Source organism: Ammospiza nelsoni, chromosome 7, assembly GCF_027579445.1.
Source record: "Ammospiza nelsoni isolate bAmmNel1 chromosome 7, bAmmNel1.pri, whole genome shotgun sequence".
In the NCBI taxonomy this organism is placed as follows: Eukaryota; Metazoa; Chordata; class Aves; order Passeriformes; family Passerellidae; genus Ammospiza; species Ammospiza nelsoni.
The window spans coordinates 5,462,792-5,482,160 of record NC_080639.1 but is presented as its reverse complement, the minus strand read 5'-3'; the positions used below and the strand labels follow the sequence as shown (position 1 = coordinate 5,482,160).

Genomic DNA, 19,369 nt, shown 5'->3' with positions numbered 1-19,369 from the left:
AGGTGACCCTGCCAGCCAGGGCTGTGCTCAGAGCTGGAGCTTCTGCCAGCATCTCTCTGCCTGTGAGGGATTACAGTTCTTCAAAGCCACAGGCTGACACAGCAGTGCCAGCAGAAGCCGGTAATGTGGACCTGGCTCCAGATCAAGGGCACATTTTGCTGGGCAGTGTGAATAGGGGCTCGTCCACACACAGACCTGGCAGTGCTCAGTGGTGTGGGAAGAGTTAAAATTCCACACATACACCACAACAGGGTACTTTAGGACCACCACAATTATTCCTGTGCAGGACAGGAAATAAGCTGCACTGGTATTAAGGTACTTCTGAATGCATCTCATTGTGGGGCTGCAAAAATTAAATGCGAAATAACCCCTAAGCAAAAAAATTTTGTAAAAAACATCCTTCTTTTGACAAAGGCTAACATGTACCGTCCAAGTCTCCATCCTAAGTGATCTACAGCTTCTGTGATTCAGAAAATAAAGGGCAAGAGGGAAAAAAACAAACAAACAAACAAAAAAACCCACAGAAACATGAAGGGACTCCCTACAATGACCAGAATTTGGATAAAAACTGGGCCTCTGGTGACCTAGCCCAGAGCCATCTCTGTCATGTTCATTGCTTCTCAGAGATAATCCAGCTCCGCTTCCTTCCACTGGGATGCAGCAGTCAGCTGCCTGGACCCCAAACAAGCACCCACTGCCCTAGGGAAGGGACAGCACACTGTGGCACAGGCTCCTCACCTGGGCTGGGAACAGGTCTGATGCTACACAGAGCAGTGGCTCAGCCTTCTCTTCAATTTTCTACAGAATTTCAGAACAGGTCAACTTTAAACCTGTTTCAAGGTGGGTTCTTGAAGGATTTTCATTCACTGGGATTACTGAAGCAAAAGGCAGAAATGGAGGCTCTGCCTTTTCCTCGCAGAAAGAACAGCATCACTCCTTCAAGGTGCCCTCTTGGTATTGGAAGGTTGAGCACTGCTCACCCTCAGTTCTGCACAAAGGTAGCACAAAAAGCTGCATTTCCACCTCTAAAACTTAGTCCTGTAAACCATCACTTAGCTGAAGGACTAGACAGAGCCTGTGGCCCACAGGAACTAGAAACAAGCCTTTGAACCAATTTCCTGAGAGAAGATATCCATTGATTTCAACAGGAGCAGCACCTTCCCCCAGATTCAGGGATGGGAAACACAGAACACTCTCCTCCAACAGGTATCTTGTCATCCAGCTGCCATCAAAGTGTCATATTTCATGGAAGATGAGGATTGCTCTTTTCATTGGCATGTCTGAAAAGGAACTGAAATTCCAGAAGCAAACACTGAAAATTTGCTGACTACAAAGCTAGCAAGAGCACAGTGTTGTAACAGGGTGTGTACCAGGGAAAGTTAACTGAACCTGACAGTCCAAGAGAATAACAGAAGCTTCCCAAGGAAGGTGTGTGCTGCAACAAAGCCCTGGCAGATGACCTTTCAAGGGACTTCCATCAGAATGAATAAAAACCTATTTAATGAGATTAACCAATCATTTCACTCCACCCTCATTATAACACTCACTGAGAGGGAGGAATGTTTTTGCAGCTGAGTGTGCAGCTCCATAGGGAATGCCAGGACTGTGACAGAAGACAGGAAAAACACAAAGGGGAGCCCTTCACCATTGCAGTGTGGGCTACAGATACCCAACACCAACTCACTTCATACTCTGGGTTGGTTTACATAAAGAGTTCATATCAGAGGAACTATTTCATGGTTTTAACCATACCAGTGTGAAAAATCTGAGCTGATGTGGATCAAGCTATAACAATTCAAGGTACATCCCAGGAAATGCTTAATTTCCAGTTAACTCTTTCCTCTGTTTGGGTTGTAGTTTTTTTCAAGAAACAGAGTGTAACACTACTTTGCAGAGCTTTGGTTTCTTAGGTGTGGAAAACCCTTCTATTTCTGTTAAAATCCTGATGATTGCCTTTCCATTTAATATTTTTTCTTCTCAAACTCCAAGAAAGCTAAATGGGTAAAACTTTGATTAGCACTACTGCCCTGGCAATTCCCAGGAAGTCTGAGGATAAAAGACTGAAGCAAAGACCGTGCTCTTGTAAGTGCCCAAGGAGCTCACATCTTACAGTTCCCTGCCACACTTTATTGAGCTCATCCCTCATGTCTGAGCTCGTCTTGGCAAAGTCCATCTTCACTGTCCTTCAACCTGCCAAACCACAGGTACATCTGTATTGGGCATCACTGTGCAATTCCACAGCTGAGTGCTAAAAAAATCAAAGTGTCAACACTGCAAAGTCAGACACAAAGGACTAGAGGGCATCTGAAGTGACTGCCAAAAGTCCACCTGCCTGCACTGAGGCAGGAGATACCCAGACCAATAAATGCTGCCTACCATACTCCTTAAAGGCTGCTGAAGAAAGAACATTCCTCAGCATCTCGAGGTGATCAGGTCCAAGTTTTCAGCACTTTCCAAGATATTTGGAAGAAAAGGAGACCTGAATCCCCAGCTCAGAGCACAGTAGTTTGGCTGCCAGAATTCTTCATGCCCCAGTGCACACATCAGGGGAGTGACTGCCTCAAAGCACTGATTCAGTCCCTCTCTGCAGCCCAGCCCCACCAGCTTCAACCACCCTCCCTAAAGGAAAGCCTCCATCACCTCATCCTACTGAAAAGCCCACAACACATCCTGAGCCAGGAAAGAATCCCAAAGCAAGGTTCAGCCTCACATGCCTGGAAGTAAATTCTGGTGGTGACAAGGCTTGTTTGCCTCGGAGCTGAGGCATGGAGCAACTTTTAACTTTATGTGGTTTCATTCCAACAGGAATGAAAATTCCAAATTCAGGCTCCAAAATCACATTTCTTTATCCCTTCAGATGTGCCGATACAGCTGTGGTACCTGTAACTCTCTGCTCAGGACAAAACAGGAGTTGTATGACAACTCAGGCTTCAAAAATGAAAGTGATCAGGAAAGGTCTGGGGCTTTGATGCCACAAAAAAAAGCACAACCGACAGTCCACCCTGATCACTTGTAAAATAGCATTGGCTACATTATAATGAAACCTTGCCCAAGTTCTCTTTAAACAGCACTGCTGAAATCATCCCCACTTAGTGCTGCTGTCCCAATTAGTGATCTCGTCAGACAGCACAATCGTTCCCCACCACGGAGAAAACGCCATCACCTCATTATTTCCAGCAGCAGAGTCAGCCGACATGGCTTATTCTCTTAATGAATTAATTCTCATAACTTACTAACGCTTCCAGCTACTATAAACACCTCCTGAAAGCACACCACAATTTTAATCGGTTTCAAACATCAGATGTTGGGTTTGATATTTATGATTGTTCTGACTGTTTCATTTAAGGGCTCCTTTTGTCTATGAAAGCAAAGATAAGAAAGTTAACTGGGACACCCACTGTCAAGGCTCTAATTTAAGGGGAAATTGCCTTTGTCGCTGACTGTCAGATGCTAATAGCTGCTGCTACTATTTTCCCTATGATAGCAGGCCAGTGATCTTAGAGAAGTGTCCTTCATCCTATACAAAGCAAGGATTGAGTCAACTAATTGAACAACTGTGCCCCTGCAGTTTCTAAAGCAGACATTCCTTTAAGTCCATTTTAACCTACAGGAAAAAAATATCTCTAATAACTGGAGTAAGAACTCAGAGTGGCATTGTGGGGAGGTGACTGGGAATTATTTCTTTTTAAAGCCTCTTTTATAAGGATTCCCCATTAGCCTTTAATTAGCATGCCAGCTCCTATTCGGAGGTTTCTGATCACTCACAGCCCAGTTCAGTGCTCACAGACAGGAACAGAACAGACTCCCTTGAACTCTGTGGGGTCTGTGGGGGGGCTTAGGGCCATGCAGGGAACTCTGTAGTACCAACACAAAGTTAATTGAGCAAGCCTGTGACACCCAGCTCTGCCTGTCAGCCTTTGTAAGAGTTTTCCTACAGAAGATCAAAAGAAAACCTGGACTTCCAGATTTGGGGCTATGTAAATATATCATCTGTACTCAGCAGGTGTAACACTAATTCATCTTTTGCTGTAGAGAAAAGTGAGATGATCTATCAACCTCTTCAGTTTGACTATTTACATGTATTTTAAATCTTTGCTTACATAAAACTACAGTGAAATATTTTAGAACAGAGCATCTGCCAACACACATGCAGTGCTCTGCTAAAGGCAGGTATATGTAAGATCATCAGTTAGCTATGACAGGTGATTTAGTGTGATTCATCTTTCAGGATCATCTCATTCACAAGGAAAATTGAGTGTCACCCTCGTCCATAACCTACAAATACCATCTAGATACTTGAAAATGACAATAGGTTAAAGGATGCAGCAGCCAAAATATTCAACCCAAACCCTTTTGGAATAGAACCTGAAAACATCAGTAATCCAGACAGAACTACTAACACAGATTGCCAGGGGCTAATGAACATAGAAAACTCTTTACCCAGCACATAATTTTGCTGTTGCTGGGAGAGCACTACTCAGTCATTTCAGCACAGATCCAAGAAATTTCCTTCTTTTGGTGTTTCTCCTTCTGAGCCAGACACAAATTCTGACTAAATTAAGAGCTGTGGTTCTAAACAATTCAGTGGAAGGCAAGAAGAACAAAGGTGAAAGCTTAGATCTCTACCTTGCAGGTGCACATCCAGAGCACACAGCCAAAGAGGGCCATGCACTTCTGGCAGTGACTGGCAACCAATCCAGGAGTGAAATATTTGGGGTCTGCTCCCTGTATCACCTCCTCCATTCCCAAGTCCTACCCAGCCAGGATGACCCACCCTGGGCTTCGCTGTAACATCAGCCAACATCACTTAATCTCCAGAAACCCAGTGGAAATCAAACCAGTCTGAAACAGAACACGGCCACTGCCTCTACTTAAAACAATGGGTGATGGGTCAATCAACTGGGAGCTACTAAATTCATATAAAATATTTCAAACAGCTATTCCACCTCTATCTTTCCTTTTACAACATCAAAAAACCCCCAAAAGAGTATTTTAAAAAGGTGCAGGCCCCTGAGCTACCACACCTTTAAAAGGATTTCCTGTGCCCCACAAAACAGGTGGAAAGCTCTAAAGCCCAGCCTGGCGATTTAGCCTACACATGCCAGATTCAAGATTTGGCCAAAAACCTTAAATGAACCAATGTAACAGCTGGCACAAAATCCCACAACCTCTGATCAATACCTTCCATGTTTAAGGCAGCACAAGCCGCCTCTCTGCAAAACAATCCTAAGCCTGCAAAGAATAAATAAATTACAATAAATTTCAGAAGCTTGGGAAATCATGGCAGAACCCTTAATTTTTCAACAGCAGCACATCCTAATTTCAAAGCATTTGAGACACCTATGATAGGCCAAAAAGCTCCTCTTAAAAAAAAAAAAAAAAAGATATCCACCAAAGCTGCAGATACGTATGTGTTGCAAAGAACTAATGAAGTTTAAAAACCACTGAAAATGTTAACACAATGAACATGAAAATACTGAGTGTGTTAAAGCTTTTTGCATGACTTCATTCTAGATCTTTTTATTCCTAATTTGACTTTGGTTTTCAGTCTAGATTATAAAGAAGATTTAAAACACAGATACTTTTTTTCCCTTCCAATGAAGCCTTCCCATTAATAAAAAGGAAACAAAGAAAATGAAGAAAGTGAGTAGTAAAACTTTTACAACATAATAAAGTATATCAGAATCCCAGTGCAGCACAATTGGAATTGTCTAAAGATGCTGAATTATGGGTGGTTGTCATATAAAGTTCAGTCCATGGTATTAGAAATCATATTCTCCAGCAACATGTATATAATTGAGAGATCTTCATAATAACCCTCAGTTTAAAGGCTCATAAAACTGTGCTTTACCCGTAATTTGCAAGAGGAAAGGATTCTTAAAGGAAAGTAACATCTTTTTCTCAGAAAGACTCTGAAGGCTGTGCATTTTTAAGCAAGCAACCCTAGAAGCTCTCCCTGTTTCAGAGGTTCTTGTAGGGCATTATACTAACCCTGGGTTTAAATAGATAAATATGTATCTGTAGTATACACAACCAGAAAGAAAATTAGTGTCACAGAAAGGAACACAAAGTATGCCGAAAGCAAAGCACGCTACATTTTTTCAGGACTATAAGTGCAGAGGTTACATTAAGGTAAATATCTTGTAACACTGTAGCCAACACTTAAACAAGGTAGGGCACTCACACACAGAAAATGAAGATTGTTGAATTTATGAAATTGCGAAAACTACATTTTATCCACCTCCCATATAGAACAGGAAAATAATTCTATAAATATTATCAGCTCTTGACACTCTGTGCAGACTCACTAAACTCTCAGTTTCTACCCGACATTCTAAACCAAACTCCTTTCAGTTTGTTAAAATCAACTTTAGTTTTGTAAATAAAATTTGTTTGTTTTCAAATAAAGCTACTTCAAGCTGTTTCAGGAAGCAAAGAAAGTAACAGCAGTAATAATAATAACAATTTCTATTTGGGTTTCAGAAACTGAGGAAACAAAACTAGCACAAGTCAACCCTGGTGTTTTCCTACCTGGAGCAGGTACGGACCAGCTCTCAAATGCCACCTTGGGATAGTTCAGACTAGCAATCCCATTCATGTTTAGATGAGACACCAGCACGAACAAGAACCAAAAAAAAGAAACTCTTCCCTGTCCTCCTCTGTTATTAGCAATGCCAACAGCAGTGGCTAGGACCTAAAGTGAGGACCAGGAGGACCAGACCAAGCCAAGCCAACCCTGATCTAGAGAGAACCAGGCTTAAGAGGAGACTTACTGCCTGCCATGTGACAGGGGGAGGTGTGCTGCCCATTGGGAGTGCTAGAGGTGAGGTCGATGGCCATGCCGCAGTGCTCCCTCTCAGGCGAATAGTCATTGTCACCTGCGAGCACAACACACGTCCCGTCAGTTTGTATCCCTTCCTCGGGAGAGATACACAAACATCGAGAACCACAGCCCGCTCGCTCTCCTCACCCCTGCCCTTCCCTCCTTCCCCAGCGGGGTCCTCCAGAGCCTCTCACACCTCTCAGTTGCCCAAATAACATTTGGCTGATTTTAAGAGCCCCCCTCAAAGCTACTGTCTGAACAGCACCCTATTTATTACTCAGACTCCTGTGGCAAACTTTGTCCCAGCTGTTGGTTTTAAGTAAGTTAGGATTACTTTTCCATTAGCAGACAGGGACAATCCAGGCTGGGCAAGGGAAGACTTGTAGTAATTAGTCTTAGTAATAGTAATTCACCAGACCTTCATAGGGTCTGTATGAGTAGTAATTCATACAGACCTTCCCTCAAAAGCTCTGGGTTAACTGACTGTTAAAAAAAAGCACAACCCCCCCCCAGAAAACATAGAGAAAGGCATAAAAAGTTTTTGGCTGCAGTTTGAATTTCTGGAGAACAACTCTCTCTAATATGAAAAGTTCATTCACCCCCAGCAAATATTTAAACCTAGAGATAATCACCCATGCACCCCATCCCCATGCATGTCTCAGTCATACAGAGAATTTATATTTAAATGCTACTAATTCAGTGTCAATGCAGACACTGTACACAAGCAAGCTAAACTTTCAGGTTTCTGCATTATACAAGGGAGAGTAGGAAAAGAAAAGTAATTCAGAATAATCAAAATGACTACTTACATGTAATATATCCATCAACAGCCTCTGCTTCCATAGTCAAAGTGCAGTGCTGCAAGGCAGAAAAGTACACCCTCAGAGACGCCTGTCAGTATCAACCATTAAATGATTAAACTTACTTAAAGCCCTAAGTAGTTGCCCATTTTATTGCTGTTGCAACCACTGCCTAGAGAAACACACAAGTGCACTGCATGTGCTCGTTTGCAAATCACTGAACTCTTCCTGTAAATTATGTGAGCAGACATGCAGCTGCCCCTGCCCAGGTGGCACCTGGATCATCCTGGTCTGACCAGACCTCTCTCTCTCTGTGCTCCACTCACATTTTTGCCTGATCTGAGAGTTTTTTTCCTGACTTTCTTCTTGTTTCTTCAAGCTGGGATGGTAAGGCTTTATCAATTATCTGCAGCCAGAAGAGACTTTGAGGATATGGATATTACCAACAATTGTTCTTTTCACACACACTACAAGACACTGCCTCCTGGTCTAAACAAAATAAACCCTCCCGTGTCCATTCCCCTTGGACACAGCTGTTCCAGCTGTCCCACACCTCTGTGTGCACACACACCTGTACACACACCTGTTCACTCTAACCCTATTTATTTGCCACAGCACAGGGCCAGCCATCACATTTCATACTCCCAGATCACGCATTTTGTGGTGTGAAGCAATCTTAAAGTTTCTGGAAGCACTTTGCTGACACAGAACAAGCTATTACTTTCCCGAAACCCAAGTAACTGTATAGAATGACACCCCCTAGCTATCATTTGATATATATTGTGGGGGGAGAAGAAAAAAAAGGAGAGATCAATAATCATAACTATGTTCTTTTAAGTAGAAAAGTTAAGAATCTGACATGACCAGAGGAAAATTTTATTTCCTCTCTCCCTCCATGGCCTCTTTTTTTGCCTTTAGTTTCAAAACTCTCACTGCACCAGGCAGCTAAATTATTCACAATGAGCCATTTCTGTATTGATCGCCAAGTATATTTAGCCCTGGCTCCTGGAATTTCTCCATTACTTACTGGAAAACAGGCAGCTTCACTTCTTGTCTCCAAAACCACTTCCCTCCCCCTCCCTTAACCCTCTTTCCTTCCCTCCCTCCCCACTCCCTGCCTTTCCCCCAATAAATAAATACTTTTCTCTGTGCTCTTCTTTGGTATAAAGCAGATCAAATTCCCAAGGCATTCAGCACATAACACTTACATTTCAACCTGCCTAGCTGCTACCAAACTCTCTTCAATTACTGATTTTCACAACTCTTAAAAAAGAAATCTCAAAAAAAACAAAAAGGCAAAAAAAGTTTTCAGAATAGGTAAGCCACTTCCTCAAGCCCTTCAAAATTACCTTATCTTCCCCCTAGTCCAGGTAGGCAGGCACACACTGAGAAAAAGAAAGAAACATCAGAAGCAACAGGGAAAGATCATCCCAGCCAATGAAGTGGAAGGAAAGAAAGGGGAGGAAGGGAGGAGGAAGAGAAAGGAAGACAAAAAGAAACACAGAAACATCCATAACCTAAATTAAAACACGGCTTGAATTTTATTTTTTTATTTCTTCAGTGGGGAGAGGAGGAGGAAGAGGAGAGGGAAAAGAAAAAGTTTGGTCACCATTTTTAGGCTGGTGATGGCAAATCCCAGCTGCTGAGCCTCTCCACAAGGAATGGAGGGAGAGAGTTTTGCTCGAGCTGAAGACACAGAAAGATGGAGAAAGTTTAAAAAAATGGTTTTTTAAAGGCGGGGGGAGAAGAGGAGGGGGAAAGAGAGACGGGGAAGGGGAGAGGGATAAGGGAGAGAAACTCGCCCCCGCCACTTACAGGTGGGGCATGCGGAGCCGGGGAGCCGGGAAGCCCCGGGATGAGCCGGCGGGGAAACTCGCTCAGGAATGGCACATACTTTGAAGGAAGATGAAGAACAAAAAAAAAAAAAAAAAAAAAAAAAAAAAAAAAAAAAAAAAAAAAAAAGGAGGGAGAGGGAGGGAGGGAGGTCAGCCGGTGCTACAGCAATGCGATTAACTAGCGCGGAGAGAGAGAGAGAGAGAGAGAGGAAAACTTGATCCACCGGTTCCTTACGGATTCCACGGGATCGGGGGGGAGCGGAGGAATTGCGGGGCGGGATGGGAAGAGGGGATGAGGGGCGGGATGGGAAGAGGGGGGCCCGGCGGGCGCACTCACACCCCGCGCAGCAAAGCCGGGCCAACTTCCCCGGAGCGCCGCTCCGGCCCTGGGCGACGCCGGGCTCCGCGCCTCATCCTGCCTCTCCCCGCCCCTGCCACAACCTGTCAAAGTCATGGAAGTCCTGCCTTGCTTGTCATTTTATTCCCTTTCCCCCCTTGTCCCCGCCGCAGGCCGCAGCCCCCCGGGGGCGCGCAGGTGGCGGCGGGCGCTGAGGGAAATGGCAGCGGGGCCGGGCTGGGTAACGGACCGGCGAGACCCGCCGCGGCTTCTGCCCCTGCTGCCTTCTGGGCTTCGTGGGGGGTTTTTTCGTTTGCTTGGCTTGTTGGGGCTTTTTTTTTAATTTTTTTTTTTTTTTTAATATTTTGAGCTAACAGCAACAAGTCATCGGCGCCCGCGGGGATGCTGCACAGCCGCGCTCGGCTCGGGGACCCTCCGCACACACAGACCCGCACGGACGGACCGAGCCCCGCGTCCCGCCGGCCCCGGAACGGAGCTGTCCCTCCTCCCGCCGGGGAAGGGGGGACCGGGGAGGGAGAGGAGAGGAGGGGAGGAAGGGAGGGGAGAAAGAAAAAGAAAGAAATAATAAGAAGCCAGGCGCAGATTTACCTCAGCCGCGCAGGCAGTGAGTCAGTTCCATCCCCCTTTTGTTTGTGTGTTTATTAGTGTCGGCTCCCTCTGCCCAGTGGAGGTGTGTTTGTGCACGGCAGTTGGCTGTGGGGGACTAAGGCGGCGGAGGAGCCGTAGCTAAGGGTAATCCTGTTTTTACTTCCTCCATCTTCAGAGAGCAGAGGGTTAGCCTGGGACAGCTGGTCAAACCCCGAGAAACCGATCCGGCGGCGGCGGCGGCGGCCGCTGCTCTCCCTCCCTCTCTCCCTCCCACAGACACACACACAGAGACACACACACTCATTCGCTCCCTCCTTCACACACTCCCTTCCCTCCCTCACACACAGATACGCGCACACCCTGCCTGACACAGACACACACACTCTCTCAGAGATATGCGCACTCCCTCACAGCCATACACACCTCCTCCTTCACACACACTCCCCCAGACACACACTGTCCCTCCCTCAGGCTCAAACCCACACACACTCATTCACTCCCTCCATCACACTCAGTACCCCCCCACGGGCTCACACTCTCTCCCTCACGCACAGCCAGCCCCTCACACATTGTCACTCCCTCACTCACACTCAGCCCTGCACACACACACTCAACTCCCTCACACTCAGGTCTCCCCTCAAAGTCCTTCACACGGACACACTCGCTGCCTCACTCGCACTCAGTCCCTCACACACACAATCCCACGGACACTCATCCCTCGCACACACTCACTCTCAGTCCCTCACACACACTCCCACGCTCGCTCCCCCTCCACCTTCAGACCCCTTCCCGCCCCGCGGCGCCTCAGCCCCCGCGGGGCCGGCGCGGCGGGGGGCGGGTGCCCGCAGCCGGCGCGAGGCCGCTCAGCGCGCTCGGCAATCGATTACAGGACAAGTGCGGCCGCCGCCGCCGCCGCCACAGTGCGCGCCCCGCGCCTCACGCGGGCGGGCGGGCGGGCGGGAGCGCGCGCCCTCAGGGCACGGCCGCGGCCCCTCAGGGCGGGCACCCCCCGCACCCCGCCGGCAGCCGCCGCCCAGGGGCTCCCGCCGGCCGGCCGGGCAGAGGGACCGGCGGAGTCGTGATTCAGCACTTCTATTTATAACCGCCCGGGGGGCGGCCCGGCGTGTTACTTAATTAAACATTCGCGGCTGATACGAGCCGAGTTTCCGCGTGGAGACGGCTCGGGTGCGAGTGAAGCCTCTATGTGGCATTCCAGCCCGGTCCCGGGAAGTCGGTGTGTGGGAAAAGTGTAAAAACCAGCATTAATGTCCTGAGGGAAATCCTCTCGCTGCCCTACAGCCAAGGCTGAAGGAATGAGCCCGAGTATTTCCCACAGCGAGGGGACATCCCCACACCGAGGGGACACCCCCTCAAATCCCCTCAGGGGCTTGCCCCAGCCCAACCCTCGTGTATGAGGGTGAATTTTTGCTATGCTTCCTCACAGAAGTTTTCCCTGCTTTCCACAGGTCCTGGACCAGATGCCAACAGCATTGTCCTGCTCTCTTCTCTTTGAGCTGCTGGGCGCTGGTGACCCTGGTAATGCCATCATGAGGCACCAGAGTTCATGGCCCATTGAGAAGCTGAGGTTGAAATGATGACATTTCAATTTGCAAAATTAAGCAAATATGCACTAGAAAGCATTGGCATTCAGGCTGCCCATACACCCTTGAGCCTTTTGATCCAACAGAGCAACTGATGGGAATAATGGAAGAGTTATCCTTGATTTTCACTGGTACCAAAGGAGAGTAACACCTGCATTTTGCCACTGAGTTTCAGACAAACGCTGATGGAACTACCACCATCAACTGCATACCCACATTCTTTGTATATCAAAGGCTCTAGGTACTGGAAAAATTTGCTTTGAGGCAAAATCTTAACTACAAAATCTTGAAGCAAAAGCCTTAACTCTTGCTCTCACTACACACAAGCACAATACTGTTGTTAGAGACAAGGTGAACCCCAGGTTTTATTAGCACTGCCACTTCACATAAATGAGGTTCTGCTTTGTAGAATAGCAGCAGAGCCACCCAACCCTGAGAGAGGGAGACAAACCCCACTTTGGAAAAGTCACTAAATGATTCAGCCAGCCCAAGACTAAAGTTAATTGACAGCTTCTTCCCAACACCACAAATTTGAGCCAATTAGTCACTACGCCACATCTGTGAAGCGGGTTTAACTTAACTCTTCTCATTTTGCCTAGGAAGAAGGCAGAAAGGTCAGGGGACTGGCCACAGAGAGCACCCAGAGCTGAGCCTAGAAAGCAGAATTCGTGTTTCCCACGCCTACGTATCAACAACTAGACTTGGCTTGCCTACGCCAGAAAATAGGCTGGCATAGCTGGAGCTGGGTAATTATACCGTAACAGTTTAGGCCGGAATAACTCTCCTTGTGGACACTCTCCTCCAGATGGAAAGTGACTTCCCAAAAGCTGTCCAAATGAATTCACTCAACAGCACACACTTGGTGTTTTGTCTTTCCCCCCACCCCTCCTTCCCCTCTTCATTTTGGGGGGTAAGAATTCCTGAGATGTGGGTCTCGGCAGCAATTGGAAGCCTTCGATCACTTTTACAGACCATTAAAAGTGGGGACAAATGCAAAACATGTCATTGAAATGCTACAAGTCTTGTTGTCAAGATTTTTATGGTGCTTTTCATCAAAATGTTGAAAACTGAAAGCTTCCAGCTGGCTCTCCATACAGGTAATAACTTAATAGCTAACAGCTTTTCTCCCAAAGCTGCTGGAACCTGCTTGAGCCATGGAAGCTGATGTGAAAAGCCAGACTCATCCTCTACAGTAAATATTTTCTGATTTTTTAAATCAAGCTGCTCTGCAAGCTTTTGAAACCAAATGAAGCTGTGAAAACAAGGAGGAGTGACCAAGGGAAAAGTACAGGGAATAAAGTGGCAGGACTTGGCTTTGTAAATCAGCTTGCCAACTCCAAGGGCTGCAGAGATGGGCACATCCTCACTACAGCAACTCTGGGCTGAATCACTGTTTCAAGGCAGAATTTGGCAGAACTTGGGCTGTAGCAAGAGCTCCACAGTGATTTGCATTGCCCAGCTCAGCAGAGCTGCTCTGGTGATCTTGAGGGCCAAGTGTTGGCTTGGGGACCAAGAGAGCCAGATTCACATCCATCAATGACCAGAGGGCCTCTGCATGATTTTGGCCAAGCCATTATTGCCCTGCATTTCAGTTCTGCATTTCTGAAACAGAGCAATTAAAGGAATGAGAGCTTTTCTTCTGCCAAGCAGTGTCCCAAGAGCAGTTCTCAGCTTTGCCACATTACAGAGGTCCCTCTGGCACACCTTCCTGGAGCTCCTGGGAGCCTCTTTCCATTGCCATCCACAGGACTCCTGCCTGCCCTGGGATGGTGTCCTGCCACACAAGTCCAGCTATCCCCAGGATCACAGGCTGTGCCAACAACCACCTGCTCAAGAGCTGTGATGTCCTCCTTGGCACTTGCTCAGTCTCCCTGAGTCTTGGTTCCCCTCCTGTGTGCTGCAGATAACAGAGCTCCCTGGTCTCACAGGAGGGTTTAATTTCTCATCATGTGACAGCAATGTGCTTTGATAGGTTTGAAGGGCTCAGCCTGTTTCCAGCTAAATATTTAAACATTTCACCCATATATGTGTGTGTGTATGCACATGCAGGTGTGAGAATTATTATTCAAAACCTCCATCATGCTTTTAATGTAAATTCTGGTTTAAAGTTTCTAATTTCCCTTTTTTATATGCCTGTATAAGGGCAAGGTGCTCTAGGAATTTACTCCCAAAACCTTCTATATGTAAATAGTAGCTCAGCACAGTGTAAGTCCAGACTTAGGTACACTTAGCAAATTAAAGGAGGCTGATGTGGCACACTGAGCAGCAGACCCCTGCATCAGCTCTCTGCTGTTGGGCTGAGCTCCCTTCCCTTCCCACAGAAGGGGCACTTTGAAGCAAACTGGATCCAGTCCCAATATACTTTGAAGAGGACAAACACAGACCTTTCTTTACTTAACTGTGCGTTGGGTAATCTAAAAACCATATAAGCACCAACCTATTTGTTATTCCATCTCCTCCTCTTCCCTACAATGAAGCACTGTTTTGTACTTATATGTATCAATAAATGGACCTATAAAGAAAATAATGAACATCCTTGAATACCTTCAGAGCATAGTCTATTAATTTTAAAAGGGATGCAACATACTGCACCCCTTGTATTTCACCAAGATAAAAGCCTATAGATTAATTCCTATTAAAACAGTTGGTATTTTCAGGACATGCAGATGTAATTTATGGAGAGGCATAATACTCATATTAGCTCAAAGGCCACAGAAACTGTAGATCTGTGTCTGTTAGTGTAGTTGTACAGGCATTCATTGTACAGAGAGCAGTTGAAAAGGCAGAGTATGTAATCTGAATACTAAATTTGTGAACAGTTTCTCACTTGGGCTGGTTAGGCTTTTCAAGCGCAGCGGATGCTTTGTGGGGGACTTTGTAAAACATTCCGCTAATATATCACATGGTTCCTGTATTTTCTTCTCTTATCTTTACTGTCAGAGCTTTATTCATGAAGACACAATATTTGATTCTTAAAAGGGCACCAGCTCCTGCTCTGTGCTCTCCACCTGAATTCAGTGTGCTCCATGTGAGAACTATTTTTACAACAAATATTTCTTCCTTTCTCTATAAAGTGGACAACTTTAGGTGTATAGAACCTAGAAGTATACAAGAAACAGATCTTTTCCCTCACCCTCACACATTCCAATTGCTATATCCAAGTTACTTGGAAAATAGTATTATATTTTCTTTTTTATCATCCACAATAAAAGTGTACAGATTTTGTCTTTTATTATAGAGATATAAATGTATATGGATATTTCATTTATGAGGAAGGGAAATTCTAAAGTGTCCTAACAAAATTTAATTATGACACAAGCTACTAACAGAGAATCCTTGAGCCTGGGATCATTTTTATTCGTTGCTTGTACAGCACCTAGCACAATGAGGATTTATGCATGACCTAGCTTCCCACTTAGTACTTCAACAAAAATAAGAATTAACTCTTGCTCTGCTTATGGCTGGAAAACACAGTACCAACAGAATTATATACATCCCACACTGCGCAGAGAACACCACAGAATTATGAAGCTTGTGAAGCAGCCAATACAGAAGTGTGCTGGATCTATTTAAATTACTGGAGCTGCTGGAGGCATTTAGGCAGAGAGACAGTTGTTACTCAAAATTTGGCAAAATGACAGGTATCAATTATGCTGAGTATTGCAAAGTACCAGGGAACATTCAGTGACAAACCACCAGGCTCACAGCTTTGCAACAGCTGAAGATTTGGTGGGAATGGAGTTCTTCCACTTCCCTGTGACAGCATTACCATGAATGTTGAATGTCAAAAGGTCAGAGTTGCCATTTGGGTTGGAAAGGGCTTCTACAACACAGAAGACTTCTACCAAATTCAGCTATGAACATTGTGGGAGCAGCTCTTGTAGGGCTTCCAACACTGACCTGCTGGGTTCAGCCTGCTCTGTTCATGCTGGGTGAAATACAGACTAGATACAGCCACCCAATGCATACATTTCTGTACTTGAAAAGAGTTTTTAGCTTTTAAAGCTTGGCAAAGACTGGAGGAATAAGGACATTTTCTCATTGAATCCAGCACAGCATTGGCCAGTGGCTTCCCAGGCCCAGGAGCCACAGGGTGCCCCAGGCCAGCGTGGCAGGAGCCTCAGCAGCCCAGGGTCCATCCCACAGCACCCAGGCCAGAGATGATGGCCAGTCTAACCAGGAACCCTGATCTTCAGGGAAAGCTGTAGCAATGAGGCAGCTCAGGGGAAAGCCAAGGAGTCAGCCTGCAGGTCAGGAACAGCAGGGTCCATGGCTTGCAGGAGACCAGCCCTCCTCAAACAAAGCCAAACTCCGGGGCTGAGCTTAAATGAGCTCCTGGCCTGTGCTAGGAGCATGGGTGAAGGCCATACTGAGGCTGATCCAAGTCATTTAGGTCTGTTAGTGCCAACCCAGCTTGAACTCGGATAAATACAGAACAAGGAGGAAAGTAAGAGTTGACCTGAGTGAGGTCATGACCTCATGGAGTGAGGTTGTCCCACTGACTGTGCACACTCTCACTTTGCAAGAGCTGGTACAAAATCATGGAGTAATTTAGGTTGCAAGAGACCTCTAAGACTGAGTCCAGCCATTGCTCCAGCACTGCCAGTCCCATCACCAACCCATGTCCCCAAGCGCCACATCCCATTAGTTATGTGTCCCCCTCCTCCTCTGCTGGCAGAGCAGTGCTGTGCATGAGGGGTGTAACTGGTGTGTTGAGCTCACATCACAGCTCTTTGCAGGATCTTGCAGATCTCCCTGCAAGTTAAACAGGCTGTTTTCCCTGACTCTACTTGGGTGGTTGCAGGGCCTTTCTTCAAAGCATCTGAAGGATGTCCTGTTTAATCGTTTCAGTCCTCACTCACCACATTTCCAAAAACAACACCACCCCTCTTCAGCGTGCATAGCTACAGAAAAGTCAGCAAGAATCTACAGGAACGTACTTTACCCTCATTAGCTCTTGTTCCTCTTCCTTCTCTGCTTTTCCAGCATCAAGCCAGTGCTTGTAGAGAGCCAGGAAAAGGCTGGGTTGCTAAAAGTGGTTCCTGTGGATGTCAGGGACTGAGCAGGTCTTTCAGCCTGACAACAGCTCCTGCAGGTGTGTGGCTCTGCAGGCTGGCCTGATTCAGGGGTGGGTGCAGCAGTGCCAGGTCAGGGATTAGTCAGGCCCCTCCGAGCTGTTCAGCACCAGGCATGGACTCAGAGGGAACAGAGCAGTGTGAGGGATCACAGGACTCAGAGGGAACAGAGCAGTGTGAGAGATCACAACTGCACTGAGCACTGAAAAGCTGTCACACCAACCAGTCCTTAGGTCCTTGCAGAAATGGCATGTTGTGGGTCTCATGGGTCATGAAGTCAGAACATGAAATCGTCCCAGAAACCAAAAACACCCAGCCTTTCACCTCCAGAAGAGGCACAGCTGAGCCAAGGGCTGACACTCATCTCAGAGAGGAAGGACAGCCCGGGCCCAGGCCCAAGTCTGGACTGTGGGTGACTAGCTTACAGTGCTTTGCTTTGGAGGAGTTCATTAATTTCCCCTCCATTTACAAGGGCCATTCTGCCATAAGCATCTTGCTTCGCCTCCTATTCCTCATCTTCTTCTAGAGTCCATGGAAATGACTGATGTGTCCATTTTGCAGCTCCAAGCACCAAAATTAGATTCCTGATTGTAGTCACTCTCCAGAGGAGCATTTCTTTCTCTGGTGACTACAGAGGCAGGCTGCATATACCAGCTGGCTAAATCAGTTCCTTGGAGTGGGTGAATATCCCTGTCCATATTTGTGTTCTTTGCTGAGGAAATAAAGCTGATGGTTCTGCTTCTCCTCTGTCTACTGTGTTAGAATCAGCAACACCCCTGGGGCAGGGACTTGGGCACAGCTGGGATGGAGCCAGTGGGCAAAGGGACATTTTAAATTTTAAATGTAAATTTTAAAAAGGGCTTTTTATGCCTCCTTTGTGCCTGTAAGCAAAGTGTCATCCTAGAAGTGTCCTGGGGCTTGATTGTGAAAAGAGACACCTGAAATTAACTGGCCACATAATCAGCTTTAAGCAGAGCTAGGTTAACTTTGATTAACCGCAAATAACAATTTAGATCATAAAAATAAAACATTAGCATCTTTTTATGCTCCCCTTAGCACTGCATGAAACAACATGTGACCACAGCCTTTTAAAGCTGCATGTTAACTTTTATTGCAAAGCTTTGCTCTGCCTCGCTCCAGCAGCAGAGCTGACAGAGTGCTCCACAGCCCTTTTTGGGAGACTGATTCTTTTAGTGGGTATAAGGCTTCTTCATTTTCCAAAGTTTTATTTATTATTCTTATTTGACTTGAGGAAAGGAATAACATTTCTCTACATCCAGACATTACCCACACATAACTGTGCAAGCAAAGAAAACATAACTTCATTCTTGTGGCTTGAAAATGTCTCCTTTTTCCTGTTTTTTTGTTGTTGTTTTTAAGAGGGAGGTGTTTCTATTTTTTAGTTCTCCTTTGGGGATATAAATCAATGAACACATCATTTGGTCTCTATATTAAAGAGGCAATATTTTGCTCCTGGCTACATATGTGGTCATTTTCTTCTGAGATGTGAGTTTCTTTCTATTTATGAGTAACTTCAAGGGATTCTTCCAAATAAAATTCTGGGTGGTGGAATGGTGGCTAAAGAAGACAGTATTTTATCAGATATCTTTTCTTTAATAAACAGGCCTGAGCTTATACCACTAACATGAACAGATTCCTCCTACTGACCTCAGCTGAAAAGACTCCATCTAAAATCGACAAAAGTGAAAAATGAAAGATTCAAATTTAACAGCATTATGAATGAGGACGTGAATAGAAAAACTTTTTCAGATATTATCATTATCTTTGTTTTCAAAATTACTCTCCTCATTGCTTTTGCTCATTTATTGCATCCATACACTAGTAAGGAGTCTTATTCTCAGAACAAGATTTCTTCATGCCAAACACTCACAGAGTGGGTTAAGAAGTCCTATGGAAGCCCGAGGTCTCAGCTTAATCCTTGCATTACAAAGGCAAATGCTTTTCCTAGTGGCTTGCTGCTGGTTTGTTGGGCTGGTTTTTAATTCAACAGAGGTATAATTTTACATTCAGCTCTGAAGTTTCATTAAAAATAGCTGTTGAAAAAGATCCTTAAAATCAGACAATGTTTTCTATGGAAATTTTACCCAAACTAACTATAGGTCCTTGGTGTTGACTTGATCTTTAAGTGATTTCTGCACTATACTGAGTTAGCTTAATTGGCTGGCAACATAATCACAACCCTCAGTGAGGTTATCCAGGAAGGCTCATGCGAGACTTTTGCACATTTACACATATGACCCTTTAAAATAAAGCATTTATCTGGCTGTA

The 19,369-nt window shown here is 45.6% G+C and overlaps 1 protein-coding gene across 2 annotated transcripts in view; it reads right to left on the bottom strand.

Annotated features, from left to right (window-relative positions):
• The window catches only part of IKZF2 (IKAROS family zinc finger 2), a 111,905-nt gene extending 101,322 nt beyond the window's left edge, over positions 1 to 10,583 (bottom strand). For both annotated transcript variants that reach the window (XM_059475863.1, XM_059475864.1), the window contains exons 1-3: positions 10,405 to 10,583; positions 7,633 to 7,681; positions 6,774 to 6,878 (exon numbers count right to left, since the gene is read on the bottom strand). In XM_059475863.1, the coding sequence (XP_059331846.1) occupies positions 6,774 to 6,878; positions 7,633 to 7,666 (139 nt within the window). In that variant the 5' untranslated portion in view covers positions 7,667 to 7,681; positions 10,405 to 10,583. The remainder of the gene's footprint in view (positions 1 to 6,773; positions 6,879 to 7,632; positions 7,682 to 10,404) is intronic.
• Between the last annotated feature and the right edge of the window lie 8,786 nt (positions 10,584 to 19,369).